Raw genomic sequence first — 12,496 nt, 5'->3', positions numbered from 1 at the left:
CATTTTTGAATGTTTTCGGAAAGCAAAAAAAATCACAAAAACTATTTTTAGCAAGCATGATGATTATTGACATTTTGACAGCAAGTTAAAAGGACTTGGGCATTTATGCTATACAGCTACTTTGTTAATGTTAATTCCATGTTAACTTGGGGCAGAGCTCACAATGCCCCAATTTCAAATTCAGCAGTTAGACAAAATTAGACAGACACACACTCACTGTAGGGGCATGAAATCAAAACAATGCTGTTATTAATTTATTTATTTCAGTGTATATTATTGCCCTTTGTGGGTCCTCCCTTTGTCATTTATTTTGATGAACCAAAATCTACATTGGCCATCAAGAAATGTGAAAGTGTGTCAAAGTTAGATTACAGGATGTTTTAATAATTTCATGACCACTCCCATCCTGGCAGAGTGAAGCGAGTGATGTGAAAGGAAACTCCTCACCAGAGTCGACACAACAGGCAACAACAGAGTGGTAGGTTTTGCTAACACACACACAGCATGGACGTGCACATAACATTGGTTGATTCCTGAGGTCACCAGTCAGTCTTCCAAACAATGGGCCAAAAATGCTGAAAAAGCATTTTATGTTGTTTGTGTGACCTAGAGGATGTGTTCAAGTGCGGCAAAGCTTGAGAAATGTGGAAATGAATGGAATAATATCATTAAATGTCACTGACGTTGCTCTCCAGGCTCATAATCTAAACACGAGATTTTGACCAAGTCCAGACTCAGTGCTCCAGTCGTATCCTGGTCACGGTGCAAGCTTGCGTGTTGTGCCAAAGACAGAGAAGAGCAATAGAAAACAGCTGGCTGCTGCCATTTTTCACTCTATAGGCCTGATTTACTTGTAACTTGGTGACTAATTTTGCATCTTTAATTAATGCGTCAGGTGCAAGTACAGCATTTTGTATGCGGCAATGGTTGTTTCAGAAGTGCTCTCTAAATAAATTGGAGCTGAGTTTGCTGCATGTGTAGACAGAATTATACCAGAATTTTTACTTTGGCAAGGTGGAGCTTCTGGATGTTTTAAGGGCTGACTTGAAGACAATCACAAGAAGGAGTCATGCCAAAACTCCTTTCATTTCTGCATTCCCTTACATCTGCGCACTGTGGAAATTAGTGTAATAGTTTCCCAGAGCAGTTGGCTGATATTAAGTGACTTCAAACTTTGTTATGCACTTGCAATACTCTGTAATTTTCCATTGTGAAACTAATCAGAACTATCTAAAGCTAAAGAAATAGGGCGGTTTCACTTTTACATCTGTTGCATCTCTGTTTGGACCACTGCACACTGAGTGATGGTGCCAAAACCAAACTGTTGTTCAGTGTGCATAAAAAAACGAGTTGTGAAGTTCCGATTGGAACTTTCATCGGTTCTTTTATCTTGAATGCTTGCTATGCTACCAATAACAACCAGGAGACTGCATATTCTCAGTTGAACTATTTACTGGATGCCAGAAAGATCGAGTACACAGCTGTGGAGCCTTTTCTGCTGAATGCGGAAGAAGGTCTAATCTATTCAAAATGGTCTCTACTCTTATAATGGCTCAGCCTATCCCATATGAAAATGTGCGACCTGATGGTCCTCAATGGTTTCACCTGGATAAGTGCGCCAGAGTGCAGATAGATAGGAAGACGCCAAGCCAGGACAGGTCATAGCGACACAACGGCTTAGCTCAAGTCACCTATCTAATCTAATAGGCGTTCAGCAACTATTTTTTCACCAGTGGACGATTGCTGACCACTCATTTTGCTGTGTATGGAAAATAAACATAAGGTTCACAGCAAAAAAAAAGAAAGAAGTGTTTTGAAGCATAAGTGACACCCAGTCAGCCATACCAATATAGTAGGGATGCAACAATAACCGCAATATCGCGATATTAAAATTGCCATTATGTTGCCGTTGTTTTTCGATATTAAAAGCAGCACATCTGTTTAAAAAAGCCCATGTGTGCAGTTCCAGCAACCTGTGGTTCATTTACTAGTCCAGTTTAATTTTAATTAGGCACGTTTTGGCCACCTATGTATAAGGCCCACGCAACTGGCCAGATGAAGGGGAACGGAACGCTTTTTGGAATCTTAGTAAATCAGACCCTTTGTATTATCTCCGTTTTGTCTTTGGACAGCTTGCGTTGCAGTTCAGCAGGTTTATGTCGTAATGAATTCTCATGATTGCCGCGATGCAGCCGAGGCCTGACTGTGCTTTCCTATGCAAAACAATGCAGTGGAAAGAGCACGTCGGAGCAGGAAGGCGAGCCGGCCAAGCCCGCTGTCAACTTGGAAGAGATCAGAGCGGAAATCAGGGCAGAGCTCAAGGCAAAGATTGAGGAAACGGCGTACAATAAAGGGTGAGGCCTTCTCTCTATGCACATGCACCTTCTGTGATAAATAAACACACCACAGCCATTATGAAGGTTCGTCACAAACCAACACTTTACACATTGCGTTCACGTGTACAGAGATATCAAATGTAATAACTTTTCTTTTTTAATTTTACATACAGTGTAATCAAGTCATTCCAGAATGTTGATTAGCTTTTTTTCTACATAGGAAATAATATAAATATCTTCCAAGGTCCATCTGTCACCAGTATAAATGATAAAACCTCTATTAACGCTACCGGCATTTCGTCTGTAACATTGTTTGAACGCTCTGATAAATGAGACTGTGTATGTTCACTGAAGGTACCAAGAAGGACTAAAGCAAAACAAAGCAATTCAGGAAGAAAAGCCTGAAGTGGAGGACGAAGCTGCAGACAAGTTGCTGGAATCAAAGATACGGGATGAAGAAAGCGGAAAGAAAATCCAAGCAAGCCGGTATGCCACACAGAAAAATATATTTGATATTTACATGTGTAAATGTGAAACTACTATTTAATTTCCGACACAATCTCATGGCACGTGTTAATTTCAACATTGGAATGGCATCTCCATCAACATGATGCTGCACAACTCATTTTTTTTGTATTTTTAGTATGTTATCAATTAGCATTTTGATTTCTTCTTAATAATTTCTAATTCTAAGTATTAGTCTAAATTTCATGTGAAATTAATGACTGAATTCTGTGTTGACAATTTTTACTGTTTACGTTATTTACTTGCTGCTCTAAGTAAACACTTTTTCATTGAACTGAAGTGAATTGAAGGAAATGCAGTATTAAGTTGTTTTTTTTGTTTTTTCTAAGACTCTTGTTGGAAAACCTTTCACAAACACTCCAAAGAAATGTAAACGGCAAAAAATAACATTTCCCTGGGTCAATTTCCAACAATTTGTCAGCAAAATTGCATTTTTTTTTTAAATTCATTATTTATTTTTTTACCAATTGTTGAAGATGTACAAACAAAAACAAAAAAAACACACACTTTTAGGTGCAGAACTGTTAGGCAACCTTTCACAAGCTCAACTAGAGCTGCTCCTGGACCACAAAATGTTTTTGTTTTTTTGTTAATAATTTTTGTTTAATTAAGTTGCTAAAATAAATACTTTTAAGTCCATAAGCCCTGGGAAACTTTCCGTTACAGTGTTTTCAGCACATCTGCCGATTTTCATCAGGGCCACCACAAATCTACTAGTGTGCAGAAATGTCACACAGAAGTGGAAGGAAGCAGTGTAAAAAAAAATTATAATAATTATAGTAAGATTAGATACCATTATTACAACACTAATACATGGACCTTATCTAATTTGCTCCCAAAACGTATAAATATGTTCTATTTTAATTATTACCAGTGTCCCAAAAACGTATTTATACATTTTATTAAATTTTATTTTTTATGCCACAGCATACCGACGAAGGCTTTGATACAGCTTCTGACATGAAGAGATCGCTTAAAGCAATGGTAGTACAAAAAAAAAACGGCCAGCAGGTGGCAGCAGAGTATAAGAGATCAGAAAGGGCCATGTTGCAACAAGCTTAATTGCTGCAAAACTGAAAAATATACTTTTTTTCGAAGATGAAAGAAGAGACTCTAATCTTTCTTTTAATAGGTTTGTTTTTATAGCAATAGAACTGAATATTCTGTGGATCTTGCAAAATCAGTCAAAATCCAGTAAAACAGCCGGGAGCGAAGGAGTTTGCTTCAGAGAAAATGGCTGGGAGTGAATGAGTTAAACTAGATATTAACTTAAGGTTATGGGGGAAAAAATGCTTTAACGGCTTTCCAAAGGTGGCTAGTAACCTCTAATGCACATTACTGCCACCTAAAGCTCATGCAGGTTCATTGTTTTCTTTCTTCTCCACAGGAGGATGGAGGAGATCCTGGTTCTTGTTAGCCGCATTTGCCCAAAGATTTCGTGGAGCAAGCGGCTTCTCTGGATGGCGCTGGTGGTTTTTCTGGTGATGTGTCTGGTTATCAGCATTTTCACATTCTTTTCTGGCTACTACAGCAAGCGTGACGACACATAAGAACACAAGCACTTTATTCACCGACACCAATCTGTCTCAGTCCATTTACTCCATTGCGGAACACTGCTGAATGCCGTTAACGAAAAAGTTTCTGAGGCCTTACAGTATGTATAATGTTTGTTACAGTTACTACTTGTTCACTTCTACTTAGGGACCAAATATGATTGTGGTACATGTGAATATGAAAGTGCTGCCATTAATTGTAGCATGCACATAATTTACAACCATGTAAAATTGTAACTTATGTCTCAGGTCCAATAGTTTTTTTTTTGTTTTTGTTTTTGTTTTTTTAAGGACCTTGACTACCAGCTGATACTTAGAGAGAAAATATAGAGCATATGTATTGTGGTTATTATTTATAAAAAGTGCATTTAAAGATTTAAAATATAAACACTTTCAAGTACAGTGGAACCTCAAAGTCACCAGTGTCAAACCCAAAACCCGGGGGCCATATCCAACCCGCCACATTATTTTATATCCGAGAACTCCGGTTTCTTCCCACATTCAAAAAACATGCACGGTAGGTTGATTGACTTCTCCTAATTGTCTGTAGGTGTGATTGTCGGTGCGAATGGTTGTTCGTTTATGTGTGCCCTGCGATTCGCTGGCGACCATATAAGCGGTTTGTATAATGGAAGGATTGTTTGTTTGTTTATTTTGGGGAGGGGGACCGTTTGGATGTCAATGTGTCTTGTGATTTAATCTAAGTTGTAAGAAAATCCATTGCCAGATTTTAAAAGAGCTAATATTGGCTGATTAAATTGAAAAGCCAATTAATCAGTTGGGCCCTACTAATATTGTTTTTTTGCAGAGGATAAAGAATGCATGCCTATGAGTTTTGTTATATTGTATGTCTAAGTGTGTTGCTGCATTGTGTGTGGTAAAATATCCATCCCTTAAAGGGCTATAAGACCACGACTATCGATGCTATTCTTTAGCATGTCTATGACATTTAGCATTGTGTGTTAGCATTAAGCTAAGTGGACTTTCCTAAAGCAAAGCTATATGTGGTTTTAATTAGATGATATGTAACTCTGAAGTCAGGAAGGGATTGTTTTAGACTTTACAGGTTCCACTGTAGTTTCCAGAGTGCAATACGTTTCGCAATCAATCATTTGTGCCATTTTGGATTGTATCTACGGGGCACTGAAAGATGTTACACAATGTTTATTTTTGATTGTCTTTACACGTGTGCCTACTTGTGCTATCAACTCTCTGCAGAGATTTGCTCTGCCACTTCAGCTTGAAATAAATGTTTGTCAATTCAATCACTGTCCTTTTTTATTGAAAAATGTGATTGTGATGTGAATAGGCCGCTTGCAGCTCATTCATCCACGCGCGGTGTATTGTTCGTAGAATAAGCAGTCAAGCAGCTGGAGCTGCAGGATGTTATTGTGCTTGGCCATGAAGTCATGTGGCAGATAACATTCTGCAAAATGGCAGGGTCACTTGATGAATTCATGCCACAAACAATACAAAACTGAGGACTGTGAGGGAAACTTATACGAGAGAGGTCATAGAGGTCATATATAGTGTAAATCTTGACTTGAAAATCATGGAATAAGCACATTTGGGTGAAAATGTTGCAGATTTGTAATGGGTGGCCCAAGGTAGGAGCTTGTTTATTATAACCTCATATATTTTTGTTTTAATGCAAACATAAGGAAGTATAACTTTTTTTCTTCAAACTTCAATACTTGCTAATAATAAAGCATTCTTTTTTAATGCTTCACTATATTTAGTCCTGAGCTTGGAAATAATGTTGTGTTCACTTGTACGTAACTTGCATAGTGTTTGACAAATATTGAAAGACCTGAATAGAAAATGATGGCGGTAACGAGTGTGTCTGCGTCATTTCGCATGCTGCCGTGACATGCATGGGGTGTTTTTGTGGAAGCGAGATCACGACAGGATCCTGAGATCACGGCCATGCTCGTGACTATGCAAGCTCCCACGGGAGGAAATCCTTTGGACCAATACGTGAAATGTCAATTGTCACCGACACTGAATGGATTCTTGCAGGGCAGCCAGTGAAACGTCGAAGCTGCATTTACTAATACACATCATGAATTGATGAGTGGTGTCGCACCTGAGCTGTTTACATTTGTGTGTTTTTTAACGGCTTTACTGTTGCAGCAGTCGTGATTAAAGTAATGATGTTTTAAGCCCTCTTGACATCTTTGTGCCATTAGTACTATGATGGATGGATGGACGGATGGGTGTGTATTCAATTAATTATTAGATCAATAATTGTTAATTACTAAATTAATAATCGATTGACTCATTAATTGAAGGAGATTCAAACTTAATATTTAAATTAATTTTGAGCAAGCCTGCGGAGCACATCTATTTTTGATCATTTTATCAGGATAAAAGATGAGAACCTCGTTGAATTAGTCATTAAAATGAAGGTTGTACCCTTTAATAATTTTGTGAGTTCTTTGTTCAGCTTCGAGGTTGGTTAATATAAATTGATAAAACACACACGCAGTACATAATCAGGTTTTGATTTTGTACACATTTATTTCCTAATCTATTTAGGAAAATCTACTTGGAACTTAAAAGAAGCAAAACTCTTAACTACTGTGATAGGAAATAGAAACAAGAACTAAAGTGTTAAAATAATCAAACAAGGAAAGAGAAACGGTCTTAAACGAGGTGATGGACTTCCTAATCAAACAAACATGGGACCCAACATTTAACCTAATTGCTTAACTCAATTGGATGCACCAATTAGTACAATCTGGTTAATGTCTGCAAAGTTGCATTTACAGATGGTCTCGTGTTGGCCCGAGACGCGGAGAACTGTTGTCCTGGACTGGAGGGTCACCAAGCCGTTGAAGAAGAGATGAAAGAGGTTCATTTCACGAGAGAGAGAGAGAGTTCTTTAGGACGGGCAGAGGAGCCTCACGGGGGCCGACCTGCTGGCTGGAGAGGGATATTTGTGAATAATGATTAAACTTAGCTATATTCTAATGCTAATTGCTGCAAAACGGAAACTGATTTTTTTTTCCTGATGAAAGAAGATACTCTAATATTTATTTTAGTAGGTTCCATGTTTTTGTATCAATTGAACACAATATTCTGTGGGCCTTGCAAAATCAGTCAAAATCCAGTAAAACAGCCGGGAGCGAAGGGGGTTGCTTCAGTGAAAATGGCTGGGAAAGAATGAGTTTCACAATTCTACTAGTTGGCATTTATCCCTTCACTTGCAGGGCAGCAGTGTGAAGAGGGAGACAAGGGAAAAAGAGCAACAAAGAGGAAGTAGCGGTTGTGGGTCACGGGTCTTATTCCGGTGGTCCCACCCCCGCTCCAGGGGTGCGGTCTATGCACCTCAGGTCTCAGAGAAGCTAAAAATCTACCAGCTTGGTTGGGCTTTTGTGAAGAATCATCAGATTGAATTTGGATCCCATGTTAGATGAGATTCTAAGGTCAAAATTCAATCAATGCAAACATGTATAGTTGGACACATAAAAAGAAATGTTACCTAGCTTGCAACTGTTAAAACGCGCACACAAATTAAAGCTAAGTGGAGAATATGCCATGCAATGAGACACGACACTTCATGGAGTCAACATTTCAAAAATGGCAAACACTTAACATTTCATACTTCATTGTTCTGTTGCAAAATAAAAACAGTCAGATTTCAGTCAGTCTTCTCACTCCAAACTGGGGGGCTTGGAGGTCTGTGGCGCGGTGAGACAGAACATCTCTTGGCACCCCTGACCGCCACTGTGGCAAGTCCAGGACAAAGAAATTAAATTCCTTTGTTTGTGTTGAGGTTGAAAAACTTACAACCGGCAGATAATCGTTACAGGTGTATGGATGGTCAAATGGACGGATGGATGGACAGACAACTGGATGGATGGTTGGACTGAAAATGGATGGATGGATGATGGATGGTTGGTTTGATGGGTGGACGGATAATGATGTGGTAAGAATAGTGAAATAGTGGCAAGACGGGTGGTTGGGATGTAGAGTGCAACAGATATGCTTGCTGAAAGACAGGAATTGGCAAAGAAGTGGATTTGCTCGGAAATATAAAAAAAAAAATGCAACTTTTGTGGCCAAATTGAGCCAATTATGGGAAAAGTACTGACACAATTTGTCACGCATTCAAAAGTTTAGAGAAGGTGAAATTCAGGTTATCTCCACACGATTATTATTTTTTCAGCTCAATTTTGCCTGCTGTTGAACTTCAGTGTGCTTTCCATATGTTTTATCTTCTGGTCTCGTGGGCCTTGCGCTCGGTCCTTTGACCCGACTTCCCTCTTCCCCTTCCTTTCCGTTCTGGCAATGGGCAAAGAGCCCACACAGCGCAATGAGAGCAGATCACCTCTATTTAACCCCGTCCATTTGGCTGGGGGCGCACAAACAGCGATCAACACTTTGTCTGCATTCGATCGTTTCGACCACCCGGAGCCATGAAGACCATTTTCCTTTGTGTTGCGGTTGCGCTTTCTATCACTGCGGCCTTCTGTCAGAACGTCACAATCCACCTGCAAGGTACGGCTTTTTCTATCTTACAGGTTCTTTGTGTTTTCAATAATGACAACGCATATGCTGTTGACAGTGTTCCCTGCAAAGGGCATCGCCGGAGTGGTCCAGCTCAGCCGTATGAATGATCAAAACCAGCCCGAGTACGGATTCAATGTCACCGAAGCACGCGACCTTTGCACTAACCTCGGACTCAACCTCGCCACCAAAGATCAAGTCGCCGAAGCCCTCAATAGGGGCTTAGAAACATGCAGGTAAGACCGAAACACACACAAAGTGACATTTGACCAAGAAAAGAAAAAAGAATGTTCTTTTGAGTTTTTCTCCCTTTTCTTCAGGTTTGGCTGGATTGACGAGCATTATGCAGTCATCCCCCGTATCAAGGCACTTATGAACTGCGGCCAAAACCAGATCGGCTTGCTCCCATGGCGAGCTGCACTGGACAAGAAGTTTGATGTGTTTTGCTTTAATCAATCAGGTAGGATTGTTCATCATTAGAAATGCATGTAAAATGTGCTGCAGATTCTTTTAATTTTACTAATATGTTACAATATGTTACCATTTCGAACAGGAATGAGAAATAATTTTTTTTTTTTTATAACCAAGTTTAGCTCAGACGTCAAAAATTGATCAAGCATATTATTTGATTACTTAACCTTTTTTTTCAGGATATAAATACTATTTGACATCTTAATCAATATGCAGTATTTCAATGTGCATTCCCTTTTGTTTTTATATTTACCAAAATTGTATTTACCAATATGTTTATTGTTGTGGTTGTTGTTTGTTATGTTTTTTGGGGTAACATTAACTGCTTTCATGCAATTTTAGGTTGTAGGTTAAAAAAAAAAAAGGCTGAAGGGGAACATTTCTGTATTGCATGCAACTTGTTGGCAACAACATTCAATTATTATTTAATGGAGTAATTGATTGATATTTTCTTGCCACGTAGTTCTATTCCCGTGTACGGCACCTTACTATTTTTGCTACTTGAGTAAGAAATATAGCTATGCAGACAAGGGAAAAAAAAGAAAAAAAATACATGCTCTGCATTAAATTGTGTTAAAAGAAAACCACAATAATAAACATATGATTGCAAATAAAATGGGGGGAATTAATGGGAAATTGTGGATACAGATGGACTAAGTCTTTTTTTTTTGTGTACGTTTTTCAGCAAACATAATTAAATATATTGCATAAGCAGTTCAACTGAAGATATATTTTGTAGAAACACTGCCTAAGTACAGTCATGTTATATTTAACTTTAAAGTTAAATACATTTACATTTATTTTTTAAATAAAGTTTGTTTTTAACTGTTTATTTTAGTTTGTTAGTTTAGGCAGCTTTATTTAATGTGCAATACATTTTAATTGAATCATTATTTGAGTACGAACAGTACTAGGTGTAAAATTTTGATTGACTTATTTATCATTATTATTATTATCATTATTTTACGAAGGTGTCAATATATAATTTGCTCATCATCTACAATACTGAGAAATTCAATACTGAAATCATTTGTATTACCATATCTCCTTTATTGACAACCTTAACAAAGTATGATCAATACCAGTGAGATGTACTTTATGTAATCAATCTCCCCTTGTGTTTTTGCCATGTGCAGATTACACAGATCAACCCGAGGACGAAGCGATGACCCCCAAGTCCTCTGACTCCCTAAGTCCTACCCCCGCGCTCTTTATTTTCAACCTTTCTTTGCCCTCCGACCTCTCAGTGCTGGATAGCCTGGACGGTGCGCAGCTGGCCCGTTTATCCGGCAGTGAACAGAGCTCTGGGAAAGGTTCTCCACTTGTCTCCATTACACAAAATTCCTAACTGATAAGTTGCACATGTGACCAATGTAGCTTGTCATGTTTGACTGTTGCAGGAAAAGTTGTGCTCATCACCTCAGCGTGTGCCGTTCTCCTGGTTGCAATAGCCGTCTTTGCATACATGAAAGTGTAAGTTGACTTCTCTTGGAACATTTGTGTTCAACTTATTCTCTAGAAGTGCTAAATAGTAGAAATCCACAAGTAATATACTACTGTCTATCATAAATCTTTTTTTTTTTTAAACAAAACAAAACAATGCTGGCAGATCATGTGAAACACTGTAAAACAGAATAGAATAAATAGCATGTATGTTGTATTGTTAAAATGCTTTAAGCAGCAGATATTAAAAGACAAACGGTGTAGTTACATAGACAAAATAAAAATAATCACTCTGCAGAAAAATGTTAATATTACTGCATATTAGTCACAGTAGTGGTGAAACTCTTCTTCGTTTGTGACTGCATGCCTCTATTTTTATTTCCCCCTGGTGGCCAAGTCGCCCGCGCACCAAAAGGGGTCGATATGAGTTAATCATGATGCACAGACGCTTTAGTCATTTTTAAGCTGTCGCTAATTGTTATATGATAAATATGTTATAATTAGGAATGTGTGAGTACTGAATGAGTAATTAAGTACTATCTTGTCCACTGTCGCCACAACTTGCGACTTGAGTTGCTCGACAACAAGTCGGGGTGACAAGATAGTCGTGCATTGCTGGGGCTCTCCAATGCAAGCCGGCAAGACTTCCTTGTTCGCCGGGCCGCTCTCATTTTTTATTGTTGTATTTATTTTTGCTTTTATGTATTTTTTAATTTTTATTATTTATTTTTATATATATATATATATATATATTTAATTCTTTTAAATATATATTTTTAATTTTTTTAAATATATTTTATTTATTTATTGTTATTATTATTATTATTATTTATGTATATGTATATATATATATATATATATATATAATTGTTTTTATTTCCATTTTTATTTATTTTGGGGGATTTATTTTTTTAATTATATTTTTTATATCTGTTTTTCTTTTAACTTTTAGTCATTTATTTATTTATTTAGTCATTTATTTATTTTGTATTTTGGCAGTTTTGGTCATCCATACCCCAGAACTATGTTGAAGCAATTTGTGGAACTTCATGTAGTGCTTTGACGCCATCTTGTGACATTTTAGTACCAAGTACCAATTTTAGTACCTTCAATTGAAGTGAGCTGAGGAGTCATCATGTGGCATCTATTGGCAATGCAAAGCCTGTTTAGGGGGCGTCAGTTACTCTCATATAATTTTCTTTTCGTACCAGGCATTGATTGCGACATTGTCTGTTTGTAAACAGGAAGAGGCGCTTCCAGAGAGCTGACGTGATTCAAGAGCGTGGAGACGTCATTCACATTGCAAGTTAAACGGTCGCTTCAAGTTACTGCCTGTCTGATTTCACTCGTGTTTGAGCGACACGCATCTGATTTTGCACCGTGCATAATGTTTTGTGTCTATTGTTAAAACGCTTGTAAGGATGTACAGTATATAGCCTCTTTGTAACAATCACAATCGCTTTGAAGACTGACTCCTTGTTTTTATGATTTTGCTATAAGTACATGCAAGTAAATGAGACGTTAATGAACTAGACTAGACATCATTTATCTTGTGTGTAATCACATTAGTCCAAACTAAACTGTTTGAAAAGCTTTTTCGACAGGTTTCTTGTGTCTTGTGTAAACAGCTCTTACATAATTCAGTCTGGAGTGCAA

At 37.8% G+C, this 12,496-nt stretch overlaps 2 protein-coding genes across 2 annotated transcripts in view; both read left to right on the top strand.

Moving 5' to 3' along the window:
* The window catches only part of mrvi1 (murine retrovirus integration site 1 homolog), a 29,010-nt gene extending 23,331 nt beyond the window's left edge, over nucleotides 1-5,679 (top strand). The window contains exons 35-38 of the mRNA XM_077564620.1: nucleotides 414-478; nucleotides 2,232-2,354; nucleotides 2,691-2,822; nucleotides 4,249-5,679. Of these exons, the coding sequence (XP_077420746.1) occupies nucleotides 414-478; nucleotides 2,232-2,354; nucleotides 2,691-2,822; nucleotides 4,249-4,411 (483 nt within the window). The 3' untranslated portion in view covers nucleotides 4,412-5,679. The remainder of the gene's footprint in view (nucleotides 1-413; nucleotides 479-2,231; nucleotides 2,355-2,690; nucleotides 2,823-4,248) is intronic.
* Nucleotides 5,680-8,757: 3,078 nt separating this feature from the next.
* Nucleotides 8,758-12,434, top strand: lyve1a (lymphatic vessel endothelial hyaluronic receptor 1a). Its single transcript, XM_077564624.1, has 6 exons — nucleotides 8,758-8,917; nucleotides 8,985-9,162; nucleotides 9,247-9,386; nucleotides 10,534-10,710; nucleotides 10,798-10,870; nucleotides 12,085-12,434. The coding sequence occupies exons 1-6, from the start codon at nucleotides 8,836-8,838 to the stop codon at nucleotides 12,149-12,151; spliced, it is 717 nt and encodes a 238-aa protein (XP_077420750.1). The 5' UTR covers nucleotides 8,758-8,835; the 3' UTR covers nucleotides 12,152-12,434.
* The last annotated feature ends 62 nt before the right edge of the window (nucleotides 12,435-12,496 follow it).

Source organism: Vanacampus margaritifer, chromosome 4, assembly GCF_051991255.1.
Source record: "Vanacampus margaritifer isolate UIUO_Vmar chromosome 4, RoL_Vmar_1.0, whole genome shotgun sequence".
Lineage (NCBI taxonomy): Eukaryota > Metazoa > Chordata > Actinopteri > Syngnathiformes > Syngnathidae > Vanacampus > Vanacampus margaritifer.
Note: the sequence above shows the minus strand (reverse complement) of the source record. Positions and strands in the feature narration are given on the sequence as shown.